At 46.1% G+C, this 17983-nt stretch overlaps 1 protein-coding gene across 4 annotated transcripts in view; it reads left to right on the top strand.

Moving 5' to 3' along the window:
* Positions 1-17134, top strand: part of Katnal2 (katanin p60 subunit A-like 2) — a 71283-nt gene extending 54149 nt beyond the window's left edge. For 3 of the 4 annotated variants that reach the window (NM_001368656.1, NM_001368655.1, NM_001368657.1), the window contains 3 exons: positions 13002-13164; positions 14631-14733; positions 15638-17134. In NM_001368656.1, the coding sequence (NP_001355585.1) occupies positions 13002-13164; positions 14631-14733; positions 15638-15777 (406 nt within the window). In that variant the 3' untranslated portion in view covers positions 15778-17134. Of the gene's footprint in view, positions 1-13001; positions 13165-14490; positions 14734-15637 lie in introns of all 4 variants that reach the window. The other variant, XR_001782393.2, reaches the window with a different exon arrangement.
* The last annotated feature ends 849 nt before the right edge of the window (positions 17135-17983 follow it).

Here is a 17983-nt window from a genome sequence, read left to right as displayed (position 1 = left end):
CAGCAGCACAATAGCCTGGCTTAGCCAGTAGATTTTGCTTTGTTTTGTCTTCTGCTGCTTTGTGTCTTTGTTCCCCACTTTCCAAGGCTCTCTACTTTGAAAAAGGACCAAACCACGTTTGATCTTGTTCTTTACTCTGCTGCTGGGTCGTGGGTGTTCACCGGGTGGGTGTGAAGCCATCGTGAAGCCATAGAGCCCCTAACATGAGTGTGGCAGGCTTATACTTTTGAGAGACTTAAACACACATTTTCCAGGAGAGTGGAGAACCCTTGTGTCTGCTTGTGGATCTAGTAGTTCCAGCTGTGCTGTGCAGTGCTGTGTTGATTGGCCAGGGTCAGAGGTGGTCTTGCCAGTGTCTTCTCCCTGCGATGTGTGCTCTAGGCTAAAGATGGAGCTGATGAGTCAGTTCAGCAGGTTTTGTTTCTTTCCGTAAAAGCTTGACTCTATGTTGGGAGCATCATCACACTGCATCGCACCCTGAGCCAGGCAGTATCTTGTTTTCTCACGCTTGCTGATGGTAAGATTGATCTGTGGGTGTACTGGCCTGGTTCCTCTACTGTACATCTCTCTTGAGTGTAGCATCCCCAGATCCGAGTTGCCTCAGTACTTAAGAGGCTCTTGTTGCTCTGGCAAAGGACCCGGGTTTGATTCACAGCACCCATGTGCTGAAACTCTAGTCCCAGGGGATCTGATGTCCTTTTTTGATCCTTTCCAGCACCAGGCATGCATGTGGTTGATAGACATACATGCAGGCAAAACACTCATGCACATAAAAAAAAATAGTAGTGAAACTTCAAAGCTGTTCTTTGTTTTTCTGTGAAAACTCTCTGAAGAGTGAGCCTGTGGCTTAGAACCTGAAACTAGCACGTGTAGAAATGTGCACCTGGGGCTGGAGAGATGGCTCAGTGGTTAAGAGCACCAACTGCTCTTCCAGAGGTGGTGAGTTCAAATCCCAGCAACCACATGGTGGCTCAGAACCATCTGTAATAAGATCTGATGCCCTTTTCTGGGGTGTCTGAAGACAGCTACAGAGTACTTACATATAATACATAAATAAATCTTAAAAAAAAAAAAAGAAATGTGCACCTTACCAACTCTACTCAGAAGTGTGCCCGCCCCTAAGCATGCTTTCCTACCTGAATGTGTGTGGGCAGAGCCTTCCTGTTCTGCTTAGGAAGAGCTTTGGAGAAGCCTTGTCAGTTCTTGCTCTTCCTCAGCTGCAAGAAGACTCTTTCTCTGGCCTTTTACGTCCTGTTCCCTCTGGCCTGGTGCTCACCGTGATCTGAGCCATCCCCAGGGGCTACAATCTTGTCAGTGCTTCTGGTTGGCAGCTCTTAGAAGCTGTTTCTTAGAATCACTTTAGGGCTTCTCTCACCCAATGGGCTTGCTTGGTTACCCTGAAATCTGGAAAATCAGGCAACACACCAGCAGTGAGTAACCCCCCTCCCCCACTTATCCAAACTGAGAAAGATACGTTAGAACTTCCAAACTGTTCCATGATTTCAAGGCTTGTTTAGTACAATGCCATTAGGTTTTGTCAATGATTTAAAAAAAAAAAGATTTAATCATTTATTTTTTGTATGTGAGTACACAGTCTCTCTCTTCAGATACACCAGAAGAGGGCATCAGATCCCATTACAGATGGTTGTGAGCCACCATGTGGTTGCTGGGAATTGAACTCAGAACCCCTGGAAGAGCAGTCGGTGCTCTTTAACCCCTGAGCCATCTCTCCAGTCCTTGTCACTGATTTTTGTTCTGGTTTTTGTTTGGGTTGGTTGGATCTTAGCATGTACTGGAGCTGACCTCGAGTTCTGGACCCTCCTGCCTCTGACTCCTGTCTCTTGTGATTACAGGAATGCATTATTCCCCATAATGAGCTTGTGAGTTTTTAAAAGAAACTCTCTTGAGCTATCACCCACATACTGCAGAGCCCATGGCGAATGCTTTTAGATAGTCATGCCATTTACCTGTACTATGTATTTTCATTGTATTATCCTTACAGCTATTGTCTGCATTGTGTGGCAATTAAAGCCAGGTCCTTGTATATCTTGTATTATGTTTTTCTAGAAGGACGGAACCAACAAAATGTATGTGTACTATAAAACTGGATTTGTACTGGGCCTGGTTGAACACCCCTTTTATCCCATCTCTCCTGAGGCTGAAGCAGGCATAACTGTGAATTTGAGCCAGCCTGCTTTACATAGTGAGTTCCAGGATAGCCAGGACTCCATAGTGAGACTCTGTCTGAAAAACAAACCAAAAGGAGGTGTCTACTAGAACTGATAGTGGCTGGGTAGTCCAACCATGGCCATCGGCGTGCCGGAATGGCTGAGAGCCTGGTAGCTGCTCGGTTCCTAAGCCGGATGTCTTAGCTTTCCCATTCTGTGTGGAAGGCCTTGAAAGAACCTGGGACCTTCTGTTTTCTGTCCTGTCTGGGAGGCCAGACAAGCTGGGTGCTGATGCTCGTTAGTGCACTGGGCGTTGATGCACTCACCAGCAAGAAGCTAGCCAAGCAGGCAGCCAGCAGCTCTGCATCTTGCCCAGACCTTTTGATGTTTGGGCCGTACAGTCTTGAAGAGGGTCTTCTATCTCAGCTAATCCTTTCTTACAGACCTGCACAGAGGATCCATGACGTTGACTCTTGAGATTCACCATTTCACAGGAGCGTAAGTCTCCTACTCTATGTAGCCTCCTGATGCAATCAAGAAATGCAGTACTGGCAGATAATCACTTGGCAAGTGGAAGTAGGAGGATCAAGAGTTCAAGGTCATTGTCGGCTGCATGGTGATTTGAAGTCAGTCTCAGCTACTTGAGGGATTGGGGGTGGAGAGAGTATTTGTCCTAAGATTGCCTGCGGTACTAATTTCAGAATCTTGATAATGTACTGAAGCCATGTACTGCCTGCCTCAGGCGACGATGGGTGCCTAGACGGCCATGGTACCGTGAGATAATAATGGAGCCACAGAGGTTCCACATCACAGAGTGTGAGCACGTTGCTGACATGTCTGTTGATGCTGGTGTCAATAAACCTACTGAAATGTTAGTTGTATCAAAGTGTAACGTACACAATACAATGCATACGACTGAGAGTAGACAACTGTTACTGATTTGCCTGCTTTAGTAAAGATGGTTGCTACTCTAGCTTTTCATTACTTAATATCTACACCTTCCAGTTATTCATAAGGTTTTACTATAAACAGCACTCCATGCTTTATAGGCAGTAGCTTCACACAGCTTGTATTTATCTCCTATACAAAAGGCGGTGTACCACAGCATGGTGTATATCTGGACTGTATCCAGTCAGTCACCTAGTGATGGCAACAGGGCTGCTCTTGCTGTTGCAGATGGTAGCGCAGTAAGGAGTGGCTATTGCTATGCTACTTTTGTGTTCCGTCCGTGCAGCTTTGGGATAGGTTCCTGGAAGGAAACCCACGGGGTCAAAGGGTAATGGGCATGGAATCATGGGATAGCCTGCCAAGTTTCCCTCCATAGAGGTTGTTCTAGTCTGCAATCCCACTAGTGTCTTGCGTTCATTACTTAACATTATAGTGAGGCCATTTCCAATGTCATTAAATAATCCTTGAAAATTGGATTTGGTAATGGCTGCCCAGAAATTCCCCCACGTGGACTATACCATAATTTAATCATTCCTTCTCGCTGAGCAGATCTGGTGTTCCCAAACTTTCCCTATTAATAACTAACGTTGAAATGAATGCCTTTGCAATCAAAGCCTTTGTAAACAGGACTAGGGAGAGAGCTCTGTCAGAAAAGTGCTTGTAATCCCAGCATCAGGGAGGCTGAGACAGGGGGATTCCTGGGCTTCACTGGCCAGCCCACCTAGCCTACGTAATGAGCTCCAGGCCAGTGAAAGGCTTTCTCAAAGAAGGGGGGTGGGCACCTGAGGAATGACACCCCATGATTGTCCTCTCGCCTCCACACATGCATGCGCACATGCACACACAGCGCTGAAGTGTGCACACATGCACAAAGTAACACCTTTGGGTACAGTTCTGCTCCTTAGGAAAGACACCTGGAGGTGGGATTACTGAATGGAAGGGTTTTGTATTTTAATCCTCTGTGGTATATCGACAAACCCTTTTATAAGGAAAGATCCTCTGAAGAAGGAATATTCTTAATAAGGTTTTCCTTGGCCTCAGGATCCCACTTGAGGAAGGGTGCTTATCTGCTTCAAGCGTTCTACCCTGGAGGAATAACCAACTAGTATGTGAAGACTCAGCCCTAAAATATCAAATCCCTTACAACTGGGGCAGTTCTGGTCAAAAGCATCATTCAGGCACTGGGCTATCCTTTACCGCTGTCTCAGCAGTGAGGTGGCGTACAGTTTTTGTTCACATGCCGTGGTCTGTGCCATGAGAGAGGACAAGAAGGAACAACTTCTCTGTATCATCGGATGTGTAAGTGAGCAATGAGAGGCATAAAAAATGTTGCACATTTAATATTACCACTTAATGTAATGGCGATGTGAGAAACTTAGCGAGTATAATTAGGGCTAATTTGACCTGCCTTGATTGCTGCACACTCAAAAGCTCAGGCCCAGCAGTCCAGAGGGAATGAACAGGCCCATTAAGGCAAATTCCATCGAGAGATGTCTACTTAACTCTCTGCTAGCTTGTACCAATCAAGTGTGGGAGCTGCGAGCGGCAGGCTGACACTCCCGTCTTCCTTGCTGCCTGTCAAACGGCTAGACATTCCAGGAACCCTCGATGAAAGCGGGTCCTGGCATAGCCAAGCTGCAGGCTGAAAATGCCAGGGGGCAACTTTCCTCTAAGATTCAAAAGAAGTTGTGAGAGCCGAGAGACCCCTGCTCTGCAAATGAATCTGTCCCGGCTTGTGTAGGGGACACCAGCATTGCTTCACACGGGCCATCCCCTTGGGACTGTCCTTCCATTTTATATAGGATTTAAAACGTTCCTCAAGCAGCTGCCAGCCCAGCTGCCTACCTACCACTGTGCAAATGGATTTCTTCCCATATGGACACTCCTTCCTGGTGTGGTGTTCCCATAGAAACACACATTTGTGAATGGAAAAGATCAGTTAACGTAGCCCCCGTTCTTTTGCACAGTAACCACCAGCATTCTGGACTTGGGGGAGGAGAAGTGCTCTTTGAGGCTCCGTCTTTCAACGCTGGGCTTTGCCCAGGTCTACATTTTCCTAATGTGGTCTGCCACAGGTCAATATGCATTGTGCAAAAAAGCAGGATCTAGCTGGGAAAGCAGAGTGCTTGTCTAGAATGTGTGACTGAGGCCTTGGGATCCATCTGGCACAGCAAACCAACAAAGTGGAAACAAGATGTAGAGATACCATGTGCTCAGCCCCTGCCCTGGCTGTCTGGTGGGTGGATCATGTTATGCTATGGCCCGATGTGTGTTCTGGGCTTGATGTACTCTGCAAACTTGCCTAATTCTATACACAGTTCTATTATGTTAGTGACCAGCATTCATTTGGCTTTTCTTTTGCAGAGGTATTTTTGTTTCTTTGTTTTTATGTCCCCCCTCCTCCCTCCCCCTTCCCCTGCCACTGTTGACTCTGCTCCCTCCTTGCCACGCCCCCTCCTTGGTGGGGGATGGGGGGGTGGGGGTGGGGGGTGGGGAGGCGGGGGTGGGGGTGGGGAGGGAGGGGAGGGGTATCTCCTTCAGTGCTTGGCTGGATGAGAACTGATAGTCTCAAAAAGGTTTCTGTCTTATAAATCTCCTTTTTCTGACCCTGAGGCTGGGGAAGAGCAAATTTTTCTTGGTGTTTTGTCCATGTAGTTTTGAGTTATGGGTTTCTCCAGTGAACCATCAGGACAGAGGCGAAGCAAGCAAGCTCAGGGCCCTTGTTGCCATGACAGTTCCAAGTCCCTAGATCCCCAGCCAGTCTGCCTCCTCTTCTGGCCTTTCAGAAGCCTTCTCTCTCTCTCTCTCTCTCTCTCTCTCTCTCTCTCTTTTTGTTTTTGTTTTTGTTTTTTTTGAGACAGGGTTTCTCTGTGTAGCCCTAGCTGTCCTGGAACTCACTTTGTAGACCAGGCTGGCCTTCTCACTATTTATTGTAGGAAAGACAGGGGTTTCAGTCATCAGAGGTGACATGTGCAAGGCTCTTGATCATATTTTTGATCCATCCTTTCCTTTCCTTATCAATTTTAAACATTATTCTCTGATCAATGGAGTGCATTTCTGTTGTTAGGTTTTTTTTTTTCTTCTGACTTTCATTCAGGGTGGTTGTAACATGTTTTGTCATTTTATTAGTGTCGTAGGTGCTATCTATGGGAGTCATGTAATGGGATCCTGTAGAGATCATTTATTTGACTGTTTCTGTTTTGGACCATTTTGACTTGACTTTTCTTCTCAGGTTAGGATATCTGGGACTGTCATAGTGAAGCCAATCGTTTTGAACTATCTATGAAGACTCTCCTTCCCCTAAGTGCAGTGCAGAAATTCATTTTCCTGATGGCTTCCATTGCTAATGGGGAGACATCCTAACCTACACTATCATAATGGGCATGTGCCCATCGGATATATAGGGATTTGCTTGACCTTGCAAGTCTTGACTCTCCCTCTGTTGAGTCTGCGTTGCCCCCCACAAAACCTTTAAAACTTAGTAACCCATTGTAACTGTCAGCCATATTTACATCTTCATCTATCTAGTCTTGGTTTTGAGTCTCTTTTTTTTGTTACTTGGGAACCTTCCCCCTGTCTCCAGCAGGGTTCCATGATACATTCAAAATGTATCTTTTAAATAATCAATTGAGTTTTAAAAGGGGCCTTAAGATAAGATTTCTGATCTTGTTCATCCTTTTGCTGTGGTCAGAGCCATTAGATTCCCCCCACCTCGGTTATTGGTATCATACTGGGGAGGGTAATCAATAGGTAATTTGAGGTGATTTTTCACTCCATTAAAGTGATACTTAGAGCTCACACATGAGTAGAGCAATGACTTGCCCTGCTAAGGCTCTCTTGCTGGAGTCTCTGGCCTCTCTGATGAGAGGAGATGCCCTAGACACCCATCTCTCGAATCATCCTCAGAAGTGCTGCCAAGTGAGCCTGGCAGGTCACCTGGAGGCTCACAGTTTCCATGGTTTCCACTGAGAATGAAAGTACAACACTTCCTTCACGCCCATGCAGCTTCTCCCCACTAATCAAAACTAATGATGGCTATACGGTCTTAATACACGCATGCGCACACATGCACACATGGATGCTGGACACTTAGTACCTGGATAGTGCTAAGTACATTCCCCTTGGTAAATAACTCCAGGAGTTTAAAAGAGCAGACCATCTTCTACAAAGCCACTCTCCCTGCACCCACAGTTCATTCATGCACCAGCAGAGTGGGATTTCTTGGGAACTTTTCAATATTCTGCATGAAGGAGGAAGCAGGGATCCAAGACATACTGTCCATCTATGAGCTGGGGATGCTCTCAGCACCATGTGAGCTGCACACACAGAAAAAAGTAGCATTGGTTTTCGTTTTGCTTCTCAAGACGTGGTCATGCTATGGAGCTCAGGCTGGCTTTGAACTCACTGTGTGGCTCAGGCTCATCTCCACCCTGTGCTCTGCCCACCTCACCTCACAGGTGTTGGAATTACAGGTGTGTACCACCATGCCTGGTGCAATAAGTATTTTTTTTTAAATAGACATTATAGCAAAGAAAAAGCCTTTACTGCACACAGAGCACTTGCTCTGGGTTTGACAGAGTAGAAGGTGCACATGAAGAAAATGACATGAAGATGCCACAGCAGCACTGCAGGTACTGCCCCACCTTCCTCCCTGCCGTGTACCCAACAAACCGCACAGGCACACAGGTACACACATGCACACACAGGCACACACAGGCAACACACAGACACACATGCACACACATGCACACACAGGCACACACACACACAGGCATATACAGGCACACACAGGTACACACAGACACACACAGGCACACACAGACACACACAGGCACACACAGACACACACAGGCACACACAGACACACACAGACATACACAGGCACACAGGCACACACAGGCAAACATGCACACACAGACACACATGCACACACAGACACACACAGGCAAACATGCACACACATGCACACACATGCACACACAGGCACACATAGGCACACACAGGCACACATGCACACGCGCACATGTCAGAACTAGAATGGAAATTGAGTTCAAGTACAGCAAGTAGATCCATCTGAGGAAGTGTGTAAGTAGGTGGCCTTCCATGTGAGCTCACTGTAGAAGGCAGCACTTGACTCTCTGGCTCCCTGTTATGTCAAAGACAGCTCAGTCTGCTCTTCTAGGATGGTCTTGTCATGACCATCCACTTTATGGTGGCTATGGATGGACCGCAAAGACTTTGTCTACAGCACAGTAGTTGGCTCTTCTGTTAGCACACTGAAATAGATTAAACTTGAAGTGCTTGTAAGTGTTGAAGGAACGAACTTGAACTGTGCTTGCTTTCTCCATGCTGTGAACTGTGGAATGACCTCAGGTGCAGGCACACCAGCAACGATGGGCAGAGGAGGGTACCTGCAGGTCTGATGCGGATACTTAGGCTGTCTAGTCCGAGGCATCGTGGCCCAAGGGGGCTCCCAGTGTGGCCAGGGGTATATAGTGCTTTGTATAGATGAGGCAGGGGTCTGAGAGCCTCGCTGGGTTTCATGTCTTATATACCTCATGCTTATTGGTTGATGTGACCACTGATGGGGGAGAAGTACTAAATAACCAGGAGGAAGGAGTCATAACAACTAAAGTAGCTAGTGTAAAATCTAAGTGCAAGAGCCAGGAGGCTCCCTCTCTGGTGGCCACAAGTTACATTTTTATATATACAAATATATTGGCATAAAGAATGATTTCTGGGTACATTCCATTTGTCCTTTGTTTCCTCTCTCATATGATTATATGATTATTGATGTCATTAAGAGTGCATTCATCAGGTCTGGCTGTCAGAGAGTTGCACTTATTTTGTACCCACAAGCAGTTTTGAGGTAAATCTCTCACTTTAGGGCATTAGTTGATCAATACAGACATCTATAGTGAAGGATTGCTTTCTCACCCCCTCTATGTGATTCTGTTGTCTTGAGCATCCTATAAAGAAGCCACTCAAGATGAGATGGGGACAAAAATTAGGTACTGTCCGAATCAATACTTGCTTGACACCCTTAGACGGACCATTCTATCAAGTTGTTCTTGCAGATATGTCTTCCCAGACCTTTAAACCAGGTCCAAACAGAGTCGCTTGTCTGCAGAGGGGACCCTGAGCTCTCGCCTTGCCACTCTGGCGGTGTTCTTCTCTTCTGTGTCAGTACTTCTGGTGCTTGGGTCCCACCCAGCTTTGGCTTGTTTTATTGTTTAGGTCTCACATGTTGAAACTGTCTGTACTATTGATCCATATAGTTTGACCAAGCTATAGATTTTATTAGAAATTATTTTCTTCCTTAGAATTTAGAAGTCTCTTTTAATATCTCATGTTGCTATGGATAAAATTTGTTGTTGTTGTTGTTGTTGTTGTTGTTTTTAATTAGACGTGATCTAGCTCTGCTGCCTTAGACTGGCTCAGAACTTGCTGTGTAGCCCAGGCTGGCTCAGAACTTGCTGTGTGGCCCAGGCTTACCTCGAACACTTGATCCTCTTCCTTCAGCTTCCGGAGCTCTAGAATTACGAGTATGGACTACCATGGCTTGAGAAGTGTTACATGTGACACGTTGTATGTGACCTGTTGTTTCTCTCTGGAAACTTGTCATCCCTTCTTGGTGCTCTGAAATCTCCCCATGATCTCTGCTGCCCTCGGCACGGCGCCTTGACATCTCTCCTGAGTCATTCTGAGCGTCAGGCCTGAGTTACTTTACTTTGAAGCCCTTGTCTTCAAAATGCAAGCAACGATAGCACAGCATCAGGAGGTTGCTGTAAAAATTAAATATATTAGCATCTATAATATACTTGAAATGTGTCTGTCATTTAGTAAATGCTGTTTAAACTTTAGGTCTCATTAACATTTGAAATATGGAAGCCCTGTGACTAGGAATCTGGAACATTCTCTGGAGTTGTCTTCTTCATGAGGTTCCTCTGTTCTTTTTCCTGGAACTCCTGGTACTGCATCTGCTGGCCTTCTAGACTGATGCTCTCATTAAGACAGAGTCTTCCCTTCGTGGAGTATGATGGAGCTAGAAAACCAAAGAAAATCTGTGAAGTTGGCGCAGTTGGAGGATTTCTGTAAAGGGTTATAGGACAAAGACACTTAGGCCTACTGGTGCAAGGCAGAGCTCAGATAAAAGGCTGTTCCTACAGGTAACAATGAATGGAAGCCTGAGGCTTCAGAGTGTTTGAAGGCTTTCTAGGTACATAAGGATTACTATTTCTATTATTAATGGTTATTCATGTTTGACCACTGTCACTGTTCCTAGGCACTAACACAATTTTAAAAAAATTCTTTTATGTGTTTTGCCTGCATGTTTGTCTGTGAACCACTTATGTGCCTCGTGCCCATGACGGTCAGGAGAGGGCATCAGATCTCCTGAAATCAGAGTTATAGAATGGTGGGAACCATCCAGTTTGGGGTAGGAAGCTGGCACCCCACTGTTGAGTGAGGGCTAACACACACACACACACACACCCTGCTTTCAACACAACACAGTTCTGACCTGCTTGGCCTGCTTGGTGTTTCTCAGCAGAGACCCCACCCTCCCCCGACACCCACACTGTCCCTGACAGGTGTGGCGGATAGAGGCAGGCCCTTCCCATAGGATGCAGGGAAGAAATTGTGATCTGTTTCTTAAACAAACTTTAACCCATTCTCCCTTTTCTCTTGGTCTTCACCTCAGCCCTAAGGGAAAGGGATGCTGCCAGCCCCCAGTGTCTTGGCGAGGAGGGCAGTGTGTGTGGTTGGATCAGCTTGTTTCTCGGCTTTCTTAACTGCTCGGTTAGAAAGCAGCTTCTCGGGGGTTGCAAATTGGTCGTCACTGAAAAGCTTTCAGATTTTCCAGCTTGAAGATTCTGTTGTTGTTACCAGTTCTCCTGTTCCATTTGCTTTTGTAGGTTTATTGCCAATTATTAACCCATTTTAGGGCATTGCAGCAAAAGAGGGGGGCGACTATATTCCCTCTCAACTTTAAGTACCATCTTAGTTAAGTTAAAGTCTTCCTCTCACCCCTCCTTCCTCCCTCCCCCATATCAGAAAAGGTCTCTCTATGTAGCCCAGGCTGACCTCCAGCCCCCAGTTCTCCTCAGCCTCCTGAGTGCTGGATTACAGTCCACGCTCTTGTTACTTCTTATCATTGTTAAGGCAGACAAATACACAAACATTTCCTCATTTCTATTATAGAAAGTTAAATGTTTCTACACTTCTCTGAGTTTGAAAATTTCACATATGAAGAGCTCACAGGTCACACACAAAGTAACCGTTAATAATAGAAATGGTGACCCGAGGTCACCAAGCAGCTCCACTGTAGAGAGAAGGAAAAGCTCTCTGCAAGTTGGTGCTAGAGAATGCCACAGCCATTCCTCGTAAAAGACCCGGGATAAAAACAGTTTTAAATCACTGTATGGACGCGTGTATGAACAATAATTCCTTCAAATAAAGGCTACTCGCAGTCTCTACAACTACTGATGGAGAGAAGTTGGGGAAACCATGGGTGTCAAAGGCTTGCACATAGAACGTTTAATACTTATTACAAGATGTGTCTTTTATGATGGAGAGTTCTGTCATCATCAGATGATCTCAGAAAGTGGCACTTGTCACTGATGGGGAGACATGCACCAACGTGTCCTGATGTGCTGTCATGCACAAGCACGTCGCCAGAGACACAAACTCTCCGGAGCTGAGTAACAACAGAAGGACACATCACACAATTAGGATGGGGGGCAGTTCACAAGGAGCCTTGTTCCTCTTCAAGGGGCTGGGGCAGAGAGGCTGGCTTTGAGTAATAGATTTAGGAGACACAGCTGTGCACAATCCACCATCAGTGGATTTGGTTGGGAAGTCCTGGAGAGAGATTTGGGCATGGCTGGAGATGCTGAACACAGGCTGAGCAGTGGGCCCGGCACATGTTGGTCTCTACTGTGTCAGGTGTCGTGGTCATCACCATGAAACAAAGTGTGCCTTTTCTTAGAAATACATGCGTGTTAGAGATGGGCCTAGTGATGCAGTCTGTTTAGAAATGTTGAGTAAGGCTGCCTGGAAAGCCACATGAGGCAGATGTGGCCAAGTGTGGCCTGCTCTTCACTCAGGATGGCGGATATATAGGTGGATGGCGGTCTGTTATTTTGCTTCTCTATTTATTCATATTAAGAGGTTTAGGAAGAGGCTGGAGAGATGGCTCAGTGGTTAAGAGTACTGGTGGCTCTTCTAGAGGTCCTGAGTTCTATTCCCAGCAACCACATGGTGGCTCATAATCTAATCCCTTCTTTTGGATGAACACTCATATAAATTAAAACAATATTAAAGAAAAACAGATATAACTTAACAAAAAAGATTAGGAAAATGATTTACAAATGTGAAGTTGCACGGATGGAAGTGGGGACAGTGTTCCAAAAGGCCACACTGGCACAGGTACTTTGCAAGGAGGTACTGGTGCTGAGTTCACCTGAGCAGTGAAGCAAGGTGGTTACTCACTCTAGCGGGGAAGAATGGTGGGCTCGCTGGCAAGATTGAGTCTAGCAGTCGATGTTCAAGTCTCAATGAAGTACTCGTAGCTGAGTCACTGTGAGATGTCCTATCCCGTTGTCACTGAAAGGACCTCCTCTACATGAGGAGTCTGGAAGGGGCTGTCTCTTTTCTCCCTTCTTTTCTTCTCCTTTTCACATATTAAAAACATTTTTTTTCAAATAACATGGAGTAGCTGTAGTAACTACTGAGTTATAGATACAGAGTGACAGCTAAGGTACAGACTTGCTTCTTGTAAAGCTAAACTGCACTTAGAATGTAGTTACTGGGCCCGTGAAATGGCTCCCCGAGTGCAGGCAAGCTGCTCGCTGCTCCATCCATTTCTGTTTTCCCGTGATACAGGGAGCTGGACTGTGCCATGTTGCGGCGCCTGGAGAAGAGGATTCTGGTTGATCTCCCCAGCCAAGAGGCCAGACAAGCCATGATCTACCACTGGCTGCCGCCTGTGAGCAAGAACCATGCCCTGGAGCTACACACACAGCTGGAGTACAGCGTGCTGAGCCAGGTGGGCAGCCTGGAGGGGGAGGCACAGGGCATGGGTGCAGCACACACCAAACCAAATCCAGGCTGCCCCGCAGTGCAGCGGAGCCCCGCCTCATGAACAGTCGGGCTCCAGGAGCCTGGCCACAGTGAAGCAGAAGTCGGGGAGCTGCGGGGAGTAGCACAGGGTTCAGATTCAGGGAGCCTATAGTCAAATCCTGGCCCTGTGTCATATTAGCTGTGAGGTCTTAGGGATGTGTTTACTCTCTGAGCCTCAGCTACTCAATTTCTAACACGGGCAACAGAGTCCACAGAGGGCTACGAATTGATAAAGCCTTGGCAAAGAAAAACTCAGTGTATGTATCTGTTAATCCCCATTGGATAGTGTACTAATAAGGGCTCCGTAGGGGAGCAGAGCTTTTACAACACATATATGTGTTACACACACACACACACACACACACACACACACACACACACACGGGATTTATCAGAGTGGTTTATAGGCTGTGGTTCAGCTCATCCAAAAATGGGCTGTCTACCAAAGTAAGGTCTAAGAATCCAGTAGTTGTTCAGTCCACAAGGCTGGATGTCTCAGCAGGTCTTCAGTATACTCCAGAATTCCAGGTAAGTAGTTGAATGGCTCTCTAATGAAGGAATAGACTTCCTTCTTCCAGGTCCTTTGGGTATGCTGAAAGAAGTCGTAGCCCAGGTTAAAGGTGGATCTTCCCACCTCAAAGATCAGCATTAAAAGTAGGTCTTCCAAGCTTAAACGATTTAAGAAAATATCCCTCATGAATATAACCGCCTTAGATTTTAGTTAATTACAGATATAGTCAAGTTGACAACCGAGAATAGCCACCACAGGCATACATTCCAGAATATCTGCTCTGGGTAGACATTTAAACCTAATGTGTTCTTTTTTCTTTTTTTCTTTCATTTTATTTTATTTTATTTTATTTTATTTTATTTTATTTTATTTTATTTTATTTTTTTGAGACAGGGTTTCTCTGTATAGCCCTGGCTGTCCTGGAACTCCCTTTGTAGACCAGGCTTGCCTCGAACTCAGAAATCCGCCTGCCTCTGCCTCCCAAGTGCTGAGATTAAAGGCGGGCGCCACCACTGCCCAGCCTAATGTTTTCTAAAGTCCCTCAAAAGCAGAAATGGTTTTATTTAACACAAGAACAAAATACTCTCATTTGGCTATCTTGGACTTAGGATTAGGGCTCCATCAGGCACGCTGGGTGGTTCAGTCCACCACTGGCCTCTCACAGCGTATTTGATGGCACGAGGGAACTGTCACCCAGATGGCTGGGTTAGCAGGACTTGTTAGCTCTTTCTCTCCTTCCAGTGTTGCTAACCCAGGGATGCTGGTGTAGTGAACAGGGATGACAAAATTCTAAGCTAGCATTCAGACACTGGATCCTGCCTACGAGAATGAAGAGGACACCAGCATTCTGCCCGCTTAGCCCGGCTTTGAAACTATTTCAGGAAACAGAGGGCTACTCAGGCTCCGACATTAAGCTGGTCTGCAGGGAGGCAGCCATGCGGCCTGTGCGAAAGATCTTCAGTGTGCTTGAAAACAACCAGTCAGGTATGGCTGGGCTCACAGTGCTGGGGCCTTGGGCGGGAACTTTGTGCTTAAGCATCCTAACTCTCGGCAGGATACGGTGCTGCATGCTTGATTTCCTGGCCACTTAGGAACTAAAGCGGGAACAAGTTTAAGGCCAACCTGGATTCTGTACTGAGTTAAAGGCTAACCTGGGCAACTTAACCAGACACTGTCTCAAAATACATACACTAAAATGGGCACAGGATTTAGCTGAACGGCAGAGCCCTTGCTTTTCGCGCAGAAGTCCTACCGCCTCTCACCAGCAGATGGCGCCCGGTGCCTGGTTTTCCAGGCTCCGAGGTGTTTACATTTGTATGCTCTGATCATCCTCAGTGTGCTCTGCTGCAAGATTCACACTGCTGGCTGATGATAATCTATCTCCTCAGAGTTTGGGCTTTTATTTTTCTGGCACACACTAATATGGGGCTGGATCCATCTGAGGCACTATACAAATAGTGAATAATACTTCGTTAATATATTTAACTCCCTTCTGGAGGCAGAATGGTATGTGTGTGTTTGGGGGGGTAGGTATCAACAGCTTTTTTGTTTTGTTTTTTTTTTTTTTCGAGACAGGGTTTTTCCTCTGTGTAGCCCTGGCTGTCCTAGAACTCACTCTGTAGACCAGGCTGGCCTCGAACTCAGAAATCCTCCTGCCTCTGCCTCCCGGGTGCTGGGATTAAAGGCGTTGCGCCACTACTGCCCAGCGGTATCACAGCTTTAAGCTCCATAGCCCCATCACCCCGTAGCCCTCTTCAGATGTTTAAGCTGCACTAGCCATCAAGGACAGGATGTCTGCACTGTCTGCAGACCTGGCCTAAGAGCCTTCCAAGAACTCCGACCCCGACGAGGCACAGCGCCCCATTCTGACGGTTGTCTTTTTGTCTAGAGAGCAACAATTTACCTGGGATCCAGCTGGACACTGTGACCACACAGGACTTTCTGGATGTTTTGGCTCACACCAAGCCTTCAGCAAAGAATCTGACCGAGAGATACTTGGCCTGGCAAGAGAAGTTTGAGTCTGTATAAAGCTGTGCCCAGCCTGACCTGGCCAGAGGCAGCCGAGAGCCTCCCCAGCGTGACTGGGATGGAAGGGAGGAAGTTATCCTTGAGAGCTGGACTCATTTGGACAACTGTGTTCCTTTGGAAACATGAGCTCTCGTGTCATGGATGTCAGCAGAGTGAAGATTTCAGCAGTGAGTGTGTGCTGTTGGGTCAGGCAATAGAGGTTTTTTTCACAATTTGATTATAAAATTTTGAAGAAGTTTCCTGTGTTTCTCCTCATTTGTGAACTGAGATCTTCATTTTGAAGAAAAATGTTTTCTTAGTCTCTATTCTTAATTTCTTTCTTGTAAGACATCCTCAAGTTTGTCAGATACCATCAGTATCCTCCCCTCCTCCCTCCCTTCCTTCCTTCCTTCCTTCCTTCCTTCCTTCCTTCCTTCCTTCCTTCCTTCCTTCCTTCCTTCCTTCCTTCCTTCCTTCCTTCCTTCCCTCTTTCCCTCCCTCCCTCCCGAGGCCCTGTAGACCAGGCTGGCCTTGACTTCAGAGATCCACCTGCCTCTGCTGGGACTAAGAGTGCTGCCCTAACCCAGCTGGCCGTATGCTTTTCTAACTGGCTGAATGCCCCGTGTAACTCTCTGTTCTCCCCACTGCCTGCTCCAGGGAAAGCAGACCACCGTAGAACCATAACCATCCCTCCTTTCCGCCCCTCTCACCCTAGCTGACCACCACGATCACTGCCTTGCCCTCACAGGTACTGTCCTCAAGGCCTTAACCGCTGCTTCCCCAGAGAATTTCCAGAAGGAAAACCTCCATCCCTCCTGGCTACTCGGGGTTCTGGAGTCCCGCTAGTTTGTCAGCTAATTTTTCAGCCACTTGACTTTCAGCCCTGCCTTACATTTCCCTCTACACAGTCGCTCAAAGATTCCAGTTTTGGAGAGTGTTCTGAAGGATAGAGTACGGATGTAGTTTGTTTGGTTTTTGCCTTTGATACCCAGTTTGGTTATTTAGAAACCCACTTTGAGTCTTCCAGTGTTAACATCGTCTCACCCGCATCCTCTTACTTTCTGATCTTGTGGGCTTATGACCTCTCTATTTCCTTCATTTTAGTGGAGGTTTGAGAAAGAGATCAACTCGTACACAAATTTACTGTAGACTACCTACAGTTACTTGTTCTTTGTGTGAGTGAATGTCACATGTGTACAGATGCCATGGAGGCCAGAAGACTGTGTCAGCTCGTCTGGATCACCTGTAGCTGGAGTTACAGGCAGTTGCAAGACGTTGTGTACTGAACTCATGTCCTCTAAAAGAATGCAAATGTTCTTAACCAACTGAACCATCTCTCCTGCCCTGATTTACTAATTAAATGTATTCTTTGACAGTTTCCTATGTATGTATAATGTACTCTGGCTACCCTCACCCTGCCCCGTCTTCCTTCCCTTTCCCTTGATAATGTCTTTGTGATTCACTGAGTCTAACCAAGGCACGACCATGTATATGGAACTATCTGTTGATAGTTATAATGACGCCTCTTCCCTCAGTACCCTTCTGTAAGCTAGAGTTCCCTAGGAAAGGGTAGGGACTCATGAACCCCTCCCAATCCACACTGACTGCTGACAGTCGTCTTGTGCAGGCTTGGTACGGGCAACTGCAGCTTCTGTGAGTTCATGATTGTAAAACTATCATTCTTAGGAGAGAGTGTTTTGTAGCTCATCTCCTTGTCGCCCAACTCTTAGATTTTCTTCTGTTCTTTTGCTGAGATGTTCTCTCAACTATAGATGGGTCTATCATTCTTTTAGTAGGTTAAGGGGTTGGGACAATAGTTCTGTTGACTTGCTTAAAATTTGAAACCTAAGTTTGATTCCTAACATTCACGTAAAAATTCCAGGTCTAGTGTTGCACGTTAATAACCCCAGTGTTGGGGAGGTAGCAGAGACAGGAGGAACCCCTGGCTCATTGGCTAGGCAGGCTAGCCTAATTGGTGAGCTCAAAGTCAATAAATCCTGTCTCAAAGGAGGTGGATGGTATTTCTGAGGGTGACACTTGAGGTTGTCCTCCGGTCTCTAGAACATATATGCACATGTTAAAAAGATTTTATATATATATATAGTCTTTACATATATACTTTATTAATATGTAGCTATTAACATATAGAACTATACATTTTATATAGTATATAACCTATATATTATATTATATTAAATATAATCTATAAGTATATAGATACAATATA

The sequence above is a fragment of the Mus musculus genome, chromosome 18 (genome assembly GCF_000001635.26).
Source record: "Mus musculus strain C57BL/6J chromosome 18, GRCm38.p6 C57BL/6J".
Taxonomy (NCBI): domain Eukaryota; kingdom Metazoa; phylum Chordata; class Mammalia; order Rodentia; family Muridae; genus Mus; species Mus musculus.
Note: the sequence above shows the minus strand (reverse complement) of the source record. Positions and strands in the feature narration are given on the sequence as shown.